Raw genomic sequence first — 17,805 nt, 5'->3', positions numbered from 1 at the left:
ATCTCTGTCCAAAACAATCAGGAGAACAGAGTTGATTTTTTGATTACCTCTTCTGTTCAACGACTAATTCCTTGTTACGGAATTTCCGAACGACTGAGTACCACTCAACATGATTCCCCATTGTGAGCGTGGAATTTTGACTTCCCATAGTCTTGTACGCCATTCTCAGAAATTGGAACTGATAGAGGCGATATGCAAACTTCAACAAATCAATCATAAACATATCGATGTGCAATTTTAGAACGAAACATCAACAAACTGCGATTTCCAAATTTGTTTTGCAAGATAACCACAATCAACAACGGCACAAGTTGTTAGTTTGAACCTTTGCTCTTTTCCACAGGTCGCCGAAATCCAAACGCACTCGAGACGCTTTCGATTTCTCGTGTCAATGTCAGGTCGGAGCGTGTGATCGACGACGCAAGTAAATGTAGACATTGAACCTCTGGGGAATCGTCCCGAAATAAAAATTTGTTGATAGTCTTACATAATTAGCTTCCAGTCGATAAAATAATCGGGAGAGGTTTTGACAACGCCTCGTTGCTCGGCGACCCCTGACGGGATGCTAATTTTACATTATCTAAATGGAAGGATTGCGTAATGAGTCGGTCAGTTGATATGCAACAGTCAAGGTGTTTTTAAAGATCGCTGAGGAAGCGCAATGTTGCAAGTAAACAAGGAAAAGGTCACATTTTTGTTGCTCTATCGTACTATGCTTTGGATTTTGTCAGTGTCAGTTCATCTCCAACCCCCTCTTGCATCGATAAAGCCTCTTCACTAGGCCTTCAAGAGTCTTTAACGAGGGGTAAACCGCAACCCAAATTTTGTACACTGATTTCCTATAAATATTAGATTTCCTCTGAGTTCCTTCGAGTTCTTCAGAGTTCATTTGATTTCTTCGGGGTTTCCCTGATTTCCTCCGAGTTCCTCCAACTTCCACGAAATACCTCTGATTTCCTTGGAGCTCCCTCGATTTTCTTTTGGAGTTCCTGTGAGTTCCTCTGATTTTTTAAAGTTTTTTAATTATTTCATTGTTATTCCGTTGATTTAACAATTTCCTGGTAAGTAAAATCCGAGGTAAAACCATAAAAAAATATAAAAGTGTCAAGTGTCAAGTTAAAAAGTAATCGTAAACGATTTACATAAAGCGCATTTCCACTTGCATTCATTTCCCATTTGTAAGATGCAACTTCTGTTAAAATCGTAAAAATCCGGCCACAAATATGAAAGATAGCGTTGCACATGGGCAATCCATTGTTGACGTGCTACTTCAATTTCAGTTTATGAGAAGAATTTCATTTCAATGTTTTCTAAATAAGAAAGTTGGAACTGCGCATGCGCAAACCTAAATTTTAAAACTAATGTTAGATTTTCCTTTGTTCCAAGCGCCTAAGTATCAAATTTCACTTAAATAGTTCCATAGATAAAAAAGTTGGCACTGCGCATGCGCAAAATAAAATTTTGAAACTGGCGCTAGATTTTCCTTTATTCCAAGTGCCTATGTATCACATTTCATTTAAATTCTTCCATAAATAAAAAAGTTGGCACTGCGCATGCGCAAAACCAAATTTTGAAATTGGCGTTTGATTTTCCTTTATTCGAAGTGCTTATGTATCAAATTTCGTTTAAATTCTTCCATAAATAAAAAAGTTGGCACTGCGCATGCGCAAAACCAAATTTTGAAATTGGCGTTTGATTTTCCTTTATCCCAAGTGCCTATGTATCAAATTTCGTTTAAATTCTTCCATAAATAAAAAAGTTGGCACTGCGCATGCGCAAAACCAAATTTTGAAATTGGCGTTTGATTTTCCTTTATAAGTGCCTATGTATCAAATTTCATTCAAATACTTTTATAAGTAAAAAAGTTTGCAATTCGGTTTATAAATGGTCGAGATGCGAAAAGGGCACTGTGAATTTTGAATCGATTCGATTCAACTTTTGGCATTGCGTATTATATGGCTAAAGCTATGCCCATATTGAATTTCATGCAATTCAGTTCATAACTCACGGAGATGTAAAAGCGATCGAACATTTCTAAACAAAGTTATCGTTCACACGGACAGATAGATGGACAGACAGACAAAGGAACAGACGGAGAGACCAACCGGCAGGCGACAGATAGCAATGCAAAATTATAAACGATCTCTAGGATCGTTAATAAACGGCAAAAGGGTAAAATTATGGAACATGTAAAAAACGGTTTTTTGTTTTTTTTACAATAACTTTTTTTGTAAGCGGTACAGAAAAAATTCCTTCCTTGGTACAAGACTCGACACCATAACGAACCAAATAGCGAAAAAAGTAGAACAATAGCTCTTAAGATAAAGAACTAGTAGCGTCGCAAAGTTAGCGGACGGACGGACGGACGGACGGACGGATAAAGACACGACCTTAGACGAAACACTATTTTATATTTTAATAGACCTATTTGCAATGAGAAAAACTCATTATTAAATGAGAAAAATACCATAAACAAATAAAAAAATTAGTTAAGACCAAATTAAATAATAAAATGCAGCACGAGTTCCTTTGATTTCTTTAGAGTTCCCTTGATTTCCTCGGAGTTCCTGTGATTTCCTTGGAATTCCTCCTGAATACACATGGAATTCCTTGGAATTCTTAGCTTTCCTAGGAGTTCCTCCGGAATTCCTATGATTTCCCATAGATTTCCTCAAACGTGTACACTGATTTCCCATCGCGGTTTACCCCTCGGTCTTTAATAACTCCCAAGAGCATTCTAGAGGCTTCGCCCAAAGATTGGGAGTTTTCAAGAATCATCAAAAGAGACTGAGACTATAGAGCCTTTAACAGTAACCAAACGTTTTCGCTCCATGAGTTCTCAATGGTCTCCATAAGCAATCACTGGTCTTTAATGGCACTAAGACGCCTTGAATAGCATTTAAGAATCATTAGATGATTTAAATCTTTGATACCAGAATTAAGCATATTTGCCCCTAAGGGTATTTGAGGGCTCTTGGAAGTGCCAATTGTCTTTTTTAACCTTCTCCCAACGGATTTTCTCGGGGCTTCCGAAGTCTTTTGCAGTATTTGGACATTTGTGCCACCTCAGTGCACTTCTCATTCTTCCAGCTCCCCGACCCTACTCCATTTTTTGGTCTGGCCTCTACCATTATCCTCACTGGTGCAATGTCGGCGATCACTAAAACGTAAATTTCGTTTATCTGGGCAGTCTTCAGCTACGTGACCCGGTCTCCCGCAGGTGAAGCATAACGCCGATCCGTCCGGGCCCTTACAGCGTACCTGCCAGTGCCCCCTCCTCGCACATCTGAAGCACCCAGGTTCTAGTATCGAGTATTCGGATGCGGCATATTGCCTTCATGTGCCAGCCCTCTGGCGCTGCAAACTTTTACTTCACCAGGTCAAAATCACGGAGGATCATTCACGAAATGCATCGCCAGGTTCAACAGATCCGGACACGTCTGGTGATTCATCGACAATATCTGAAGTAACCAGGGTGATGGAGGACGACGCCGCCACCTACAGGTAGCAGAGAGTCAAGTGGAAGAATGCCACTCTTCTGCTCGCGAAGACGTTTGGACGGCGCACCAGCTCATCCGAGTAGACAAGACGGAATTATCGATTTTTTTTACTGAGCGTTCACGAGTTTTACTTCGTTGGACTCCCCCCCCCCCCCACACAACCCCCGGGCATATTTTTTTCCACATAACGGTTAGATCTGAGAAGTCTCATGATTTGTTTGGAAAAAAATATCATACTCCTTTCTCTTAAGAAGTAAATGTAGGTAACGCCAGGAGGTCCGGGGGGTACGAAGTTCCCCCACTACATACATTGTTCAGTTTTTGTTTGCTGGCTGTCGTCGAATTTTACTTTTCTGGGGGGAGGGGGAGGGTGATTCCATTCCTCCATACTTCCCGACCACACTCTTGCGCCATTATCGTTTTTTAGAAATCCGAAAAAACGTTTGGGGGGGGGGGCAAGTGAACGTAGCCCCCCCCGTACGTATTTGTCCCTTGTAACTAGGTCACCTGATGCATTTGGTTATGCGCTCAATTGCGCCACTTGAATTAAAGCTAGCGCCATTACGGTTAAGCCGTGACAAATTTTCAAAAAGTGGGGGGGGGGCAACTTAACGTTTTTAAAAGTTACTTTTTTTTAACATCTTTTCATACGAAATTGTACTCTCAGGTATGCGCTGAAATGCGCCGTAAAAAGATATCTTTGCGCCATTATTGTTTTTTGGTTATCCTTAAATATATTTGGGGGGGCAAGTGAACGGAATCCCCCATAACGCATTTTGCTACCGGTATTTGTGCCACTTGATACATCTAGGTATGAGCTCAACTGCGCCACTTGAATTAAAGCAAACGCCATTACGGTTAAGCCATAAAAAATTTTTAAAAAGTGGGGGGTCTAACTTAGCGTTTTCAAAAGTTATTTCCGATACGTACTGGGGGGGGGGGTACGTTCACTTGGCCCCTCCAAATGTTTTTTCGGATTTCTAAAAAACGATTATGGCGCAAGAGTTATTATTGGTGGCGCATAAGAGCGCATAACGAGCGCATTCATTTCAAAATAATACGACTATGAAATCTCTCAGTGGGGGGGGGGGGCAAGTTAACGGACCCCATGATTTTCTTGTGAACAAATTATCATCTCCTTCTCTCTTAAGAAACAAATGTAACACCAGGCGGTTTAGGGGGTATGGAACCCCTCCCCCTCCCCGTACACACATTGTAAGGTAAAATGAAGACACTGAGGCTTTATGGAAAGGATTATCGATTCTTTTGTGCTGAACGTAAATTGGTAGGCAACTTGTGTTGCATATTCTCGTCTTCTGGTGGAAGGGGTACGATTCTGTAAACACCGTCGACGCTTTTACGGTCTCAGTCAAATTCCGGACGTGCTGGTTTCCAAATAAAGTCGGCTGGGATTTATCTGCTGTACGTCCTTTACAAGGAATCTCCCAAGCGATTCAAACAATCCTGAGAGCCAGGACTTGTTGATCGTGTTCGAATCAGGTTTATCGACCTAAAGCACGAACCCAAAAGATCTGTGCAGTACAAAGTAGCGGGGGTTGGAAAACATTTAAGACGAGGCAAACATATGAAGTAAATTTATGTTTATTATATTGAAACAATTCACCGGAATTAAGTTTTCTTATTTGTTATTGTATGGAATGTGATTTTTCCTTTCTAAATATAATACAATCTGGCTATTGTGTAAACAAGACGCTTATTTGAGCCTCCTTGCATATTTCAACCATAACAACCACTTTCGGTACCTAATTTGACAACCGCTTCTAAAGTACATCATTGTTTATGTCCAAAAAGGAACAAAAGGAAGATGGGGTTGGACAGACGTCGATAGGTGCGCACTTTCGAGAAAGTAATAGTCGCCGGGATAGGTCGTCGCCGGGTACAAATCGCCGGAATGACCAATGCCGGGATAGTAATGGTCGCCGGGATGGGTTGTCTCCGCGAAAACGGTGCCGGGGTGTACGTCGCCGGAATGGGATGCACCGCTATCGTTACGGCTAGCAAGGCAAGTAGGGTGCGCTAATTAATCAAAACTAAATACAAATTAACAGGTCTGATGGGAAATTAAGAAAATCTCTTAATCGGAAAGCTATCCGGTTATTGGAAAATAAACGGAAAAGTCATTCTGAGCGGGAATACGGTTCTGGATTAATACTAGTGAGCTCGGGTAAAGGACTCGGCAATGGTTTTTGGTGAAATAAGTGGGGAACTAGCACGGGATTGAGTTTCAAAAATGGAGACAACATCTAACGGAGGAATTTTACAACACTTATTACATTTCTACGTTACCAATTTCGATTTTTCTGTGCCAATGCTATGCTGGGAGACCATAATAGAGTAATTAAATCCAATTAATTGGCAGTTTAATTAAATAATCAATAACAACTGAGTAATCGAGGAATTGATTTTGAGGTTGTCATTAATTTGACATCACTTAACCTATAAAAACATCGTCAATTAGCGAATCGATTAACCAAAAAATCTATTAACAGAAATAAATAGAACATTGATTAATCGTAGGATGGCAAAGCTTGATCCATCTTCGTGTGCAATGGACACACGGGAGAAGAGGTCCATTTGTTATCTTATTATCTGAATTATTAACACGGGTCAATTGACGAATGTGGATGGAGGTAACACTAGGAGCACTTTTTTAATAGAATCAATCAGTTAATGACAGTTATAATAACGGAAGATCAACAGGTGCTGCAGAAGTACGCTCCAGACACCTTTACCTCGCTGCCTTCGACCCTGTAGCAGTGGGACAAGGCATCGCCGTTATGCCCGTCGAGGCACGTACAGACGGCGACGTGCTTTCGCGCGTTGCACACGGCGTTGGTGCCGCACTGTCCGCGGCAAGGGTTTTGGCACCTGAAAAAGGTCGTAATCAATTTAGAGATCGTAAAGTGGACCTGATGTACTTGTATTCAAAGCACGCTTGGTGGTCGGGACATTCATTGTCATCGATGCACTCCCCGCGTATGCACCCAGTGATAGGATCGCCGATGTATCCGGGATGGCACGTGCAAACCGGGCGCTCCTTGTTGTACCGGTCGTATCCGGGTTGGCACTTCGCATTGGCACCGCACGGGTTCGGCTGGCAAAGGTCTTCCTTGGTGAAGGGTCGGCACATGGTGAATGGATCGCCGGTCATTTCCTTCGGGCACGAGCAGACCGGGGTGATGCCGTTGCGCAGTTCGCAGTTGGCGTTGACGCCGCAGACGCCGTCGCACGGGTTTTTGCACGAGTTGTAGAAGCAGGCCGGTTTCGACTGGGGACAGTCGCTGTGTTGGGTGCACTCAGGTTGGCAAGAAGACAGCGGATTTCCGAAGTAACCCTAAAACGGTCCCAATCAGGTGGAGCACACTTCTCTAGACTTACCCTTGGACACTTGCAGAGAGGCACATGGTTTTGCACCAGGTCGCACTCCGCATTTTGCCCGCACTGGGCGCAGGGGTTTTGGCATCTGAATTCGATGCAGGCGTGGTGGTGGCCGCAGTCGGAGTCGCTGTCGCATTCGTGCCGACAGCCGGCTATCGGCGAGCCGTGGTATCCCGGTTGGCACTTGCAAGTGGGTATATTATTTACAACCTCGCAATTCGTATTGGCTCCACAGGGACTGGGATGACAAAGCTCCTCTGCAATGCCCCAGTCAAACCCAATCAATTGCGTTAAGTCCACGTACCTGGATTGAAGTGCCTGCAATGCTGGAAGGGGTCACCGGTGTAACCTGGAGGACATGTGCACGTGGGAATGTGGTTCCTGGTCTCGCAGTGAGCATTCGACCCGCACACTCCTTGGCAGGGATCCACGCACCTCTGGTTCTTGCAAGCCAAGTGACCTCGGCACTCACTACTGTCCAGGCACTCCGCCCTGACGCAGTTGTAGAGCGCATCCCCCGTATACCCCTTCAGGCACGAGCAGACCGGCCTATTTCCGATCGTAGTGCAGTGGGCGTTATGTCCGCACGTCGAGCCGCTACACATCGTTATATGAGGCACCGGAAGGTTCGTCTCCACCTTAAGCGCTAAACAAAAAAAATTCACATCGCGATTACGTAACCGCCCACCCACCTCGTGCTCTTGAAGACGACGATCCGGCCAGCCTTGTCTGCCCATATCCGTCGGTTACGTACACCTGTCCGTTATATTGTGACCTATAAAACGGATTCGAGTAGTAGGTGCGACCTGGATTATAGTAATCCGCCCATCGAGGCAAACGGAAAATTTCTTCGATTTTGGCGGGAATTTCTTCGGCTGGATCTTCGGCCGCCCGTGCCAGTTGGAGGAGTAGTACGAAGAAGAGGAATGGTAACCCAAAATTCATCTGCAAAATATTACATTCAAATACGCTCTCTGTCGGTCTGCCTGTCGCCCTTTATTCTTAGGCATATCATCAATTGTCGCGTTTTCGGAATATGCATGCAAGATGCCAAGCGCGCATTTTTGAATGAATTCTTCTGAAGAGATTTGAAGAGAACATCTAAAAATTTTTATGAAAGTTTGAAACGATTATGAAGAGAGTTTGGAGAGATCCTGAAAAAATTTGAAGAGATGGTGAAGTGATTTGGAAAAGATTTTGAAAGAGGTTTTGGAGGAGACTTTGAAAGAGGTTTTGGAGGAGACTTTGAAAGAGGTTTTGGAGGAGACTTTGAAAGAGGTTTTGGAGGAGACTTTGAAAGAGGTTTTGGAGGAAACCTTAAAGAGACTAAAGAGGTTCGGAAGAAATCCTGAAGAGATTTGAAGAGACTTTGTGGCGATTATGCATAGATTTCTATGATGTTTTGAAAAGATTTTGAAGAGATTCTGACGGGATTTTGAAGAGATTTTGAAGAGATTTTGAAGGGATTTTGTAGGAGATTCTGAAAAGACTAAAGGGATTCTGAAGAAGCCCTGAAGAGATTTGAAGATATTCTGAAGAGATTTTGAAACGATTATGAAGAGAGTTTGGAGAGATCCTGAAAAAAATTTGAAGAGACGGTGAAGTGATTTGGAAAAGATTTTGAAAGAGGTTTTGGAGGAGACTTTGAAAGAGGTTTTGGAAGAGACTTTGAAAGAGGTTTTGGAGGAGACTTTGAAAGAGGTTTTGGAGAAGACTTTGAAAGAGGTTTTGGAGGAGACCTTAAAGAGACTAAAGAGGTTCGGAAGAAATCCTGAAGAGATTTGAAGAGACTTTGTAGCGATTATGCATAGATTGTATGATATTTTGAAGAGATTTTGAGGAGATTTTGAAGCGATTTTGAAGAGATTTTGAAGAAATTTTTAAGAGATTTGGAAGACACTTTGAAGAGGTTTTGAAGAAATTTTGAAACGATTATGAAGAGTTTGGAGAGATCCTGAAAAAAATTTGAAGAGACGGTGAAGTGATTTGGAAAAGATTTTGAAAGAGGTTTTGGAGGAGACTTTGAAAGAGGTTTTGGAAGAGACTTTGAAAGAGGTTTTGGAGGAGACTTTGAAAGAGGTTTTGGAGAAGACTTTGAAAGAGGTTTTGGAGGAGACCTTAAAGAGACTAAAGAGGTTCGGAAGAAATCCTGAAGAGATTTGAAGAGACTTTGTAGCGATTATGCATAGATTGTATGATATTTTGAAGAGATTTTGAGGAGATTTTGAAGCGATTTTGAAGAGATTTTGAAGAAATTTTTAAGAGATTTGGAAGAAACTTTGAAGAGATTTTGAAAAGATTGTGAAGAGATTCTTAAGAGATTTTAAGGAGATTTTGAAGGGCTTTTTAAGAGATTTTGAAGAGGTTTAAAAGAGATTTTGTCGGAGATTTTGAAGACTCAAGAGATTCTGAAGAAGCCCTGAAAAGATTTGAAGATATTCTGAAGAGATTTTGAAAAGATTTTGTAGCGATAATGCATGGATTTGTGGTACCTATATTTTGAAAAGATTTTGAAGAGATTTTGAAGAGATTTTTAAGAGATTGTGAAGAGATTTTGAAGAGATTTTGAAGAGATTTTGAAGAGATTTTGAAGGGATTTTGTAGGAGATTCTGAAAAGACTAAAGGGATTCTGAAGAAGCCCTGAAGAGATTTGAAGATATTCTGAAGAGATTTGGTGAAGATTTTGAAGAAATTTTGAAGAGATTATGAAGAGATTTTGAAACGATTATGAAGAGAGTTTGGAGAGATCCTGAAAAAAATTTGAAGAGACGGTGAAGTGATTTGGAAAAGATTTTGAAAGAGGTTTTGGAGGAGACTTTGAAAGAGGATTTGGAGGAGACTTTGAAAGAGGTTTTGGAGGAGACTTTGAAAGAGGTTTTGGAGGAGACTTTGAAAGAGGTTTTGGAGGAGACTTTGAAAGAGGTTTTGGAGGATACTTTGAAAGAGGTTTTGGAGGAGACTTTGAAAGAGGTTTTGAAGGAGACCTTAAAGAGACTAAAGAGGTTCGGAAGAAATCCTGAAGAGATTTGAAGAGACTTTGTAGCGATTATGCATAGATTGTATGATATTTTGAAGAGATTTTGAGGAGATTTTGAAGCGATTTTGAAGAGATTTTGAAGAAATTTTTAAGAGATTTGGAAGACACTTTGAAGAGGTTTTGAAGAAATTTTGAAACGATTATGAAGAGTTTGGAGAGATCCTGAAAAAAATTTGAAGAGACGGTGAAGTGATTTGGAAAAGATTTTGAAAGAGGTTTTGGAGGATACTTTGAAAGAGGTTTTGGAGGAGACTTTGAAAGAGGTTTTGGAGGAGACTTTGAAAGAGGTTTTGGAGGAGACCTTAAAAAGACTAAAGAGGTTCGGAAGAAATCCTGAAGAGATTGAAGAGACTTTGTAGCGATTATGCATAGATTGTATGATATTTTGAAGAGATTTTGAGGACATTTTGAAGCGATTTTGAAGAGATTTTGAAGAAATTTTTAAGAGATTTGGAAGAAACTTTGAAGAGATTTTGAAAAGATTGTGAAGAGATTCTGAAGAGATTTTAAGGAGATTTTGAAGGGCTTTTAAGAGATTTTGAAGAAATTTTGAAGAGATTTAAAAGAGATTTTGTCGGAGATTTTGAAGACTCAAGAGATTCTGAAGAAGCCCTGAAGAGATTTGAAGATATTCTGAAGAGATTTTGAAAAGATTTTGTAGCGATAATGCATGGATTTGTGGTACCTATATTTTGAAAAGATTTTGAAGAGATTTTTAAGAGATTGTGAAGAGATTTTGAAGAGATTTTTAAGAGATTTTGAAGAGATTTTGAAGAAATTTTGAAGAAATTTTTAAGAGATTTGGAAGAAACTTTTTGCTTTTCTTCTTTGCCATCGTTTTTTGAATCAGCATAGACCTATACATACTTATTATGATGATTATGAAAAGTTTTTGTATCTATGAGGTGTTGAAGTATCTCCAAGAGTATCTACAAACTTTTATTTACTTTAATAGGGATTCTTCCAGAGTTTTTAAAAACCTGTGAGATTCTAAGCAGATTTTCCAGAAATTTTGGGATTTATAAGAAATTTTGAAGAGATCTTGAAGAAGCCCTGAAGATAATTTGAAGAGATCCTGAAAAGATTTTTAAGAGATTTTCAAGGGATTATGAAGAGATTTGTATAAGATTTTGAAATAATTTGAAATAAATTTTGAAGAGATTTTCGGTAGATCTTAATGACAATTTCAAGAGATTGTGAAGAGATTTTAAAGAGACTTTGAAGGGAGTTTCGAGAGATTTTAGAAGAGACTTTGATGAAATTGTGAAGAGATTTTGAAGAAGCCCTGAAGAGATTTTGAAGGGATTTTGACGTGATATGTATGTGATTTGAAAACATTTTGAAGAGACTTTGAAGAGATTCAGTAGATCTGAAAAGATTCTAAAAATATTCCGAAAAGATTTTGAAGAGACTTTGAGGAGATTCATGAAAAGATTCCTGAAGAGATTTTGAAGAAATTCTGAAGAGATTCTGAAGAGTTTCTGAAGCGATTCTGAAGAGATTCTGAAGAAATTTTGAAGAGATTCTAAAAAGATTCTGAAGAGATTTTGTATAGATTTTGGAGGGATTCTGAAAAATTTTGAAGAGATTTTGAAAAAATTTTGAGGGGACTATATAGAAATATTCAAGAGATTGTGGACAGATTTTTAAGAGATTTTGGAAAGATCTTGATGACAATTTGAAGAGATTGTGGAGAGATTTTGAAGAAATTTTGAAGAGCCTTTGAACAGATTTTGAAGGTATTTTGAAAAGATTTTAAATTTAAAAAGAAAAACACGTTGAGAATGCCTGCAACCAACGTATCATTCCGAACAATTAGTTCCTAGAAAAAGAAAAAGAAAGTATGTATAGGTCTATGCTGATTCAAAAAACGATGGCAAAGAAGTGCAAGATGCTTAGGGCATCTCCTGAGTGAGAAATTTCGACTCAAGCGACGTGAGACACAAAATAGTAAACTGAGATACACTTCTCCTAGTTTTTGTGTGCTAAATTTTTTGATGTTAAAGGGAAATCAGGAACTGAACCCAGAAATTGCAAAACACGCGACATGAGACATGAAATGATGAAACCCTAGTTTGTATGTGCTCTATTTTTTTTATTTTTTTGGGAAAATTAGGAACTTATTAACTCAAATTGTCCTCAAAAGCTGTGTAGAAGAAATGAAAGGTACGTACAGCACCTGCTAAAAATGGTAAACTGATACACCTGTTCCTAATTAAAAAAAAGTAATTTAGCTAAGTCAAGTTATCCTCAACAACAGTGATGAAGAAATGCAAAGTGCATAGATGATCTTCTTAACCAAGAAATGCCATTCACGCAATGAAAAACCGACAATGGTTAACTGAGGCACTCTCCTTTTTTGAAAACGCGTAATTTTTGATTTTTTTGAAAAGTAGTTATGTAACAAACTCAAATTGCCTCCAAAAATAGTGGAGAAGAAATGCCCAGAAAATGCGAATCACGCAACGCAATACCGAAAATGCTAAACTGAGACCCTTTCCCTTGCCTGAAAACGCTCATCTCTTTAATCTTTGGAGAAAGTAGTAGTGTAACTCACATTGTCTTCAAAAATACTGGCGAAGAAATGCAACGTGGCTAGAAGATCTTCCAAACTAAGAAATGCGATTCACGCAATCGAAAACCGCAAAATGGTAAAGTGAAACACTCTCCTTTTTTGAATTTTTGATTTTTTTGAAAAAGTAGTAATGCATCAAACTCAATTTGCCTTCAAAAATTGTGGAGAAGATCTAGAAGATCTTGAAATGCGAATCACGCAATGCAATACCGAAAAAGGTAAACTGGGTCACCTTCGCATCATCAATTACTGTTAAACAAAGAGACTGTACTTACTCCGACAATTTTTTGTAGTAACTTTGACGAACCAAAAGACGCGCTGTTACTAATTGCTTTAATGAAGGCGAGACTATTATAAAGAGCCAATTTGAAGGTTGTTAAATTATCATAGCTACCGTCGTAAATAACGCACTGTTTTCGATTCCGAATAAAGCGAGGGAGTGTAGGCGTAACCCCCATGGTCGTCCTCATTGGTTTGTTGTAAACCGGAATTTTGTTGTTAATATTTTTATGGTGTCCGTGTGCCGATAATGACGTAGCGGGCGTCCAGTTTCCAATTGTGGCCGTTATGTAAACGCGCTGACCTCAGGGGGAGGGGGCGGATTCGTAAAATCGCCCACGTTATACCTTGACTTTTACATGGTCCGAAATTCATAATTTTTCTGTGGAAGATACCAATTTGGTGTTTCAAGAATCATGTTACGACTTTATTACCATTTCTAAATGGAAATCGCCATTCCGAAACGAGGGATTCAAGAGTAAATCTTATTTTCTGAAATTAATAGGGAACCATTCGGGAACTACGAAACTCGACTCATCTTGTAATCTGAAGTTTGACCAAATTTTGATATTTTGACATTATCCACGTAAGATGCCGTTGTTAAAATTTCCAAATTTCCTTTGGAAAAGTTCAAAAAGGCTCCTGGCCTCTGGGTCCCTGAAGTCTTAAAATGCTGATCGGCAACCATATCCTAAAATTCAGTTTTGCAAGTTGGTACTCACTTAAATCCCCTTAAAATCTGCTGCTAAGGGTCCAGAAAAACCTTGTACAGGCCTTAAGAGCATTTCAAAATGACTGACAATCATTAAAAATCTTCAAAGATCCTTAATGCAGTTTAAGAATATTTAGGAGGGTTGTTTTTTTGGTTCTTTAAAGGGTTATACGAGCGTATAATAAGAGGAATATTCTTGAAATTGTGTCCCTGTAATTCTACACCTTTCAGTGCCGAACATCTAAGGGTCTTTGTGAACCTTTGAGTGCTTTTGGGAGTTTAAAGCATTTTAGGAGTTTCCAAGGGCACACCCTTTAGAACTTCTAGTGTTTAAAATGCCCCAAAATTGACAACTAAGTACTCATGTCCCATATGATCCTATCGTTACTAAAAACCAGGATAGAGTAGAACAGCAAGATCAACTAACAGTTCAATTCTGCTCTCCTAATACACTCTCATCTCCAGAACAAGACCTATTCCCATGATACCAAATGGTGAATCATAAAAATTAGGTGTCGGAAAGTATAAATTTGTTTTTAGTTTGATGGATGGAAGGATTATGTTATCCTGATAGCTAGATTTCCGGCAGATGCACGTTATATCGGGGTCTGGAAGTATTGAATACCCCCTTCACTCATCGTACGTAGATTCTAAGAGCAATATGAAAAGAATTACCGAATCCTCTTTTGCTGTGGGGAGTTTTACTGCTAGTCTTCGGAAAAAAGGTAATCGAATCTTCGTATCCTGGGGGCCACCCCTCAAACCCCCCAGTGCCACATTATCTCACAACTCGTTTAGTCCTTACAACCCTCGTGATGATTTTTAGTGGAAAATGTAGCACCGAGGGTCTGGAGAATGACTTTGAGGGTGCTAAGAGCAATAGAAAAAGAGTGAAAAGAGCTGGCGAGTTTTACTGCTAGTCTTCGTAAAACTTGTAATCGAATCTTCGTATGTTTTGGGGGGTATTCCATATACCCCCCAGTGCCAGATTATCTCGCAAATCGTTTAACCCTTAAAACTCTCGTGATAGTTTTTGGGAGAAACATAGCACCGGGGGGTTTGGGGTGTATAGAATACCCCCAATCATACGCAGATTGCATTACCTTCTCTCGAAGACTCCTTTTGAGTATGTTAAGAAAAGAATCATCGACTCTTCCTTTGCTGGCGAGTTTTAGTGCTTTTTTTTGGAAAACGTTCGCATGTTTGGGGGGGGGAGGGGATATGGAAAACTCCCCATCATACGTAGAATCTTTATTTAATACTACTCTTCTGATCCAGTTTGAACGAAGCGAAGGTGTTGGTATAAAGAGAATGAATCTGAAACTGAAACTGAACTGAAACCGAACTGAAACCGAACCGAAACTAAACCGAAACCGAACTGAAACCGAACTGAAACTGAAAAGTTTGAATTGATTTTGGGGTGCCTCTTCCCGTGTGATCCGTCGCCATGGTAAATGGTGCAAGGTCGTGCCTTGGTTTGAGGGATTTCTCGCCCGAAAAAGCCGTTTCCGGGAGTGAAGGGGGTTCTCAGAAACCGACGATAAGGAATGATGACGGTTTGAAATTTCGACCAAAAATTCTGACAACCCGTAATATCTCGAGAACGGTGCGTCGTAGATATGCCTTCCGACCCCTCGTTGGAAAGGTCTCGACCAGCGCTATCGATTGGCGCCGTCAAAATTGCAGTCGATTTTTGGTAAAAAAAGGAAGGTATAACACTGCCTCTTTTTTTGGCCCGAAAAAAAAATTGTCTCAGATCGACCGGAAAAAAATATTTTCTTATAGAATGTGCCCTGTAGAATCCATAATTTCAAACAGTTCCAAGATCGGGCTACTAGATCAAAAGTTACAGCCCTTTGAATTTTTGGCGAAATTCTGACCGCGCCAACCGATAGCGCTGGTCGAGACCTTTCCAACGAGGGGTCGGAAGGCACATCTACGACGCACCGTTCTCGAGATATTACGGTTTGAAATTTCGACCAAAAATTCTGACAAACCGTAATATCTCGAGAACGGTCTTCAGAGGCTCTTAAATGTTTTTAAAACAGAGAATTAAAGACTATTTCAGCACTCAAACACTCACAGTATGTCTTAAAGCTCCGATATTAAAGAACTCGAAGAATTTCAAGAACGGCGAGAATTTTGCCTGCCCTTGGAATCATTGGAGAACCTTGAAAGCCTTTGGAGGCGATCGGAGACTACCAAAAGCGTCGGTGCTATGTTATCCTGTTGCAAATAGGCCGCCTTAAAGTTGTTGAACGGTATTGTTACCCTGTTCCCTTGTGTTTCCTTCTCTAAAAATTGCTGTATCAAAATTACAGAGATGTGAAGTGTGTAAAGACAACTAGTCAAGATGCATTCTTTGCACCTCCTCCACATTTTTGCGTCCCCTTGTAATGACCCTTGTAATAACCGCCCATACTAAAACGAAAACAGGCTTTGTAGATCAGTGGTAGAGCGTTGGGATAGAAAACCGTAGGTCAGGTGTTAAATACCTACCGGAGTAGTATAGAACAACTGAAAACCTTCTGCAGGGACACCTCTAAAAAGCATTATGCTGGTCACTCTGTAATTGGGCGCAAGTCTGTTGAGCGCCAATAAATAAATAAATAAAAAATTGATTAGGGGCCACCCTTTCTCGTAATGCTAAGACACAAGATCTGCAGTCCGCGCGAGATGAGGAATCAACACGATAGAGCGAGGAATCGGTAGTGTATAAGGCACCTCCTCCACTGAATAAACGGTTAATCGTACAGGGCAACAGTATACTAATAACATACCTCTACTTGATTAAATACAAAATACTTAATAAAACCATATAAAGGCATAACCATCTTCACAGTATAAAAACAAACTTGATTCAAATAACGGCATTCAGCAAAACATGTGATAGTTTTGTCACTCCGTCCGTGTGTCTGCCTGGTCCTCGTCTAACTCGAGAACGAAGGGAGACAGTGATGTCGATCCTTCGCCAATCGATTTCTACAAGTTCAAGGATCAATGTTATTGAATATGAGCCGGATTAAAAGTTGTGGTTTAAAATTTAAACGTTCTAGAGCGGGCTCCCGTTACACACTAGCACTGTTTGCTAAAAAGTAAACGAATCATCGAGACCTTATACTTAAACTTTATTGTTTTAAGGGACAACAGCAAGATAGGGGCGGGTAGAAGATTTAGCAAGCGTGTCCATTTATCCAATCAATGAAATTGGAAAGGCTTTGAAATATTTCGGGTTTGCCACTTATGCACCCCCCTATCGGGGATGATATTCCGGCCAGTGTCTTGTTGAAAATTAGCGGCCCTCCTTCACCGCACAATCCCTTGTTGGTGGTGCAGAATTTGTCCTCAATTTTGTGGTCCCCGGCTAACGTCGCAATGCAGTTGTAGGTTGACATCGTTTGCAAACTGACGGACCTCAACCTGTTTGACGCAGGGACGTCGGCCAGGTTGTCGCTTTTAACCCAAACCACGAAAGTGACGGCCAAGTCCGCCCCGGGATCTTTAACGGCTAGGGCGATCGGTTTCGTTTTGGTGTCGAATTTGATGTCGCCCTTTATTTTCAATAGCCCTACATTCGCAGATCTCGTATTGGGATCGTAGAGATCGTGCGGAATTCCGTCTTCGGCTCTATAACTAACCCCACCCGAGTTGTAGTTGTTGGTCCCTGCCAAAATCTCCACGTTCTTGTAGGACACGCTGCAATACAAACTGAGTGAATACCGACGCTAGCCTCAGACACCTCACCTCGCCACGCAATTAGCGGTTGTCAAAACGCAGTCCTTGTTAATTATGGTTCCGGTGCAGTAGAAAGTGTGGTACAACCTCAACGCGACCGCATACGGATGCGTTCCATCAGCGGTCACCGATCCTCCAAGAATCCTTCCCATCGACAATTTGGCGCCGAGCGTCGGCGCTGAAATTACCCCGTTGCGTTTCCATTAACTTGCAAAGTGACGCACTTACCCAATATTGCATAAATCAAAGCGCAGAGGAAAAAACGTGCCACCATCGTCGACTTTATCACAAAAACAAGTTACCCAAGGCTGTGCACTTCAAATATGTGCGCTGATTTCGTAAAAACAGGAGTTTGTCTACTGTCAAAAGGAGACAATTTATTATTACTTACAAAAGCAGTCCTGTTGACTGTCTCAATAAAACAGTCAAAAACGTGCCGCATAATAAGAGTGGATTTGGGCATCATCTGCAGATTTTTCGATGCGTGTATGGACCTGTTGTATGTAAACTAACACTTTTCGCCGTGAAGAGACAATCACGAGAATGGGAAATACTGCAACCAAAGTA

General features: G+C 40.5%; 2 protein-coding genes across 2 annotated transcripts; both read right to left on the bottom strand.

Annotated features, from left to right (window-relative positions):
- Nucleotides 1-5,864: 5,864 nt before the first annotated feature.
- Nucleotides 5,865-12,917, bottom strand: LOC116161889 (delta-like protein 4). The gene is made up of 6 exons (XM_031475371.1): nt 12,788-12,917; nt 7,592-7,844; nt 7,204-7,545; nt 6,900-7,156; nt 6,440-6,855; nt 5,865-6,389 (listed from the first exon to the last, which is right to left on the bottom strand). Exons 2-6 carry the CDS (start codon nt 7,842-7,844, stop codon nt 6,215-6,217), a joined length of 1,443 nt encoding a protein of 480 aa, XP_031331231.1. The 5' UTR covers nt 12,788-12,917; the 3' UTR covers nt 5,865-6,214.
- Nucleotides 12,918-16,658: 3,741 nt separating this feature from the next.
- On the bottom strand, nt 16,659-17,564 carry LOC116162526 (chymotrypsin-1-like). Its single transcript, XM_031476160.1, has 3 exons — nt 17,467-17,564; nt 17,248-17,416; nt 16,659-17,199 (listed from the first exon to the last, which is right to left on the bottom strand). Exons 1-3 carry the CDS (start codon nt 17,510-17,512, stop codon nt 16,677-16,679), a joined length of 738 nt encoding a protein of 245 aa, XP_031332020.1. The 5' UTR covers nt 17,513-17,564; the 3' UTR covers nt 16,659-16,676.
- Between the last annotated feature and the right edge of the window lie 241 nt (nt 17,565-17,805).

Source organism: Photinus pyralis, unplaced genomic scaffold (genome assembly GCF_008802855.1).
Source record: "Photinus pyralis isolate 1611_PpyrPB1 unplaced genomic scaffold, Ppyr1.3 Ppyr1.4_LG10, whole genome shotgun sequence".
NCBI lineage: Eukaryota > Metazoa > Arthropoda > Insecta > Coleoptera > Lampyridae > Photinus > Photinus pyralis.
This window is presented reverse-complemented; position numbering and strand designations above follow the sequence as displayed.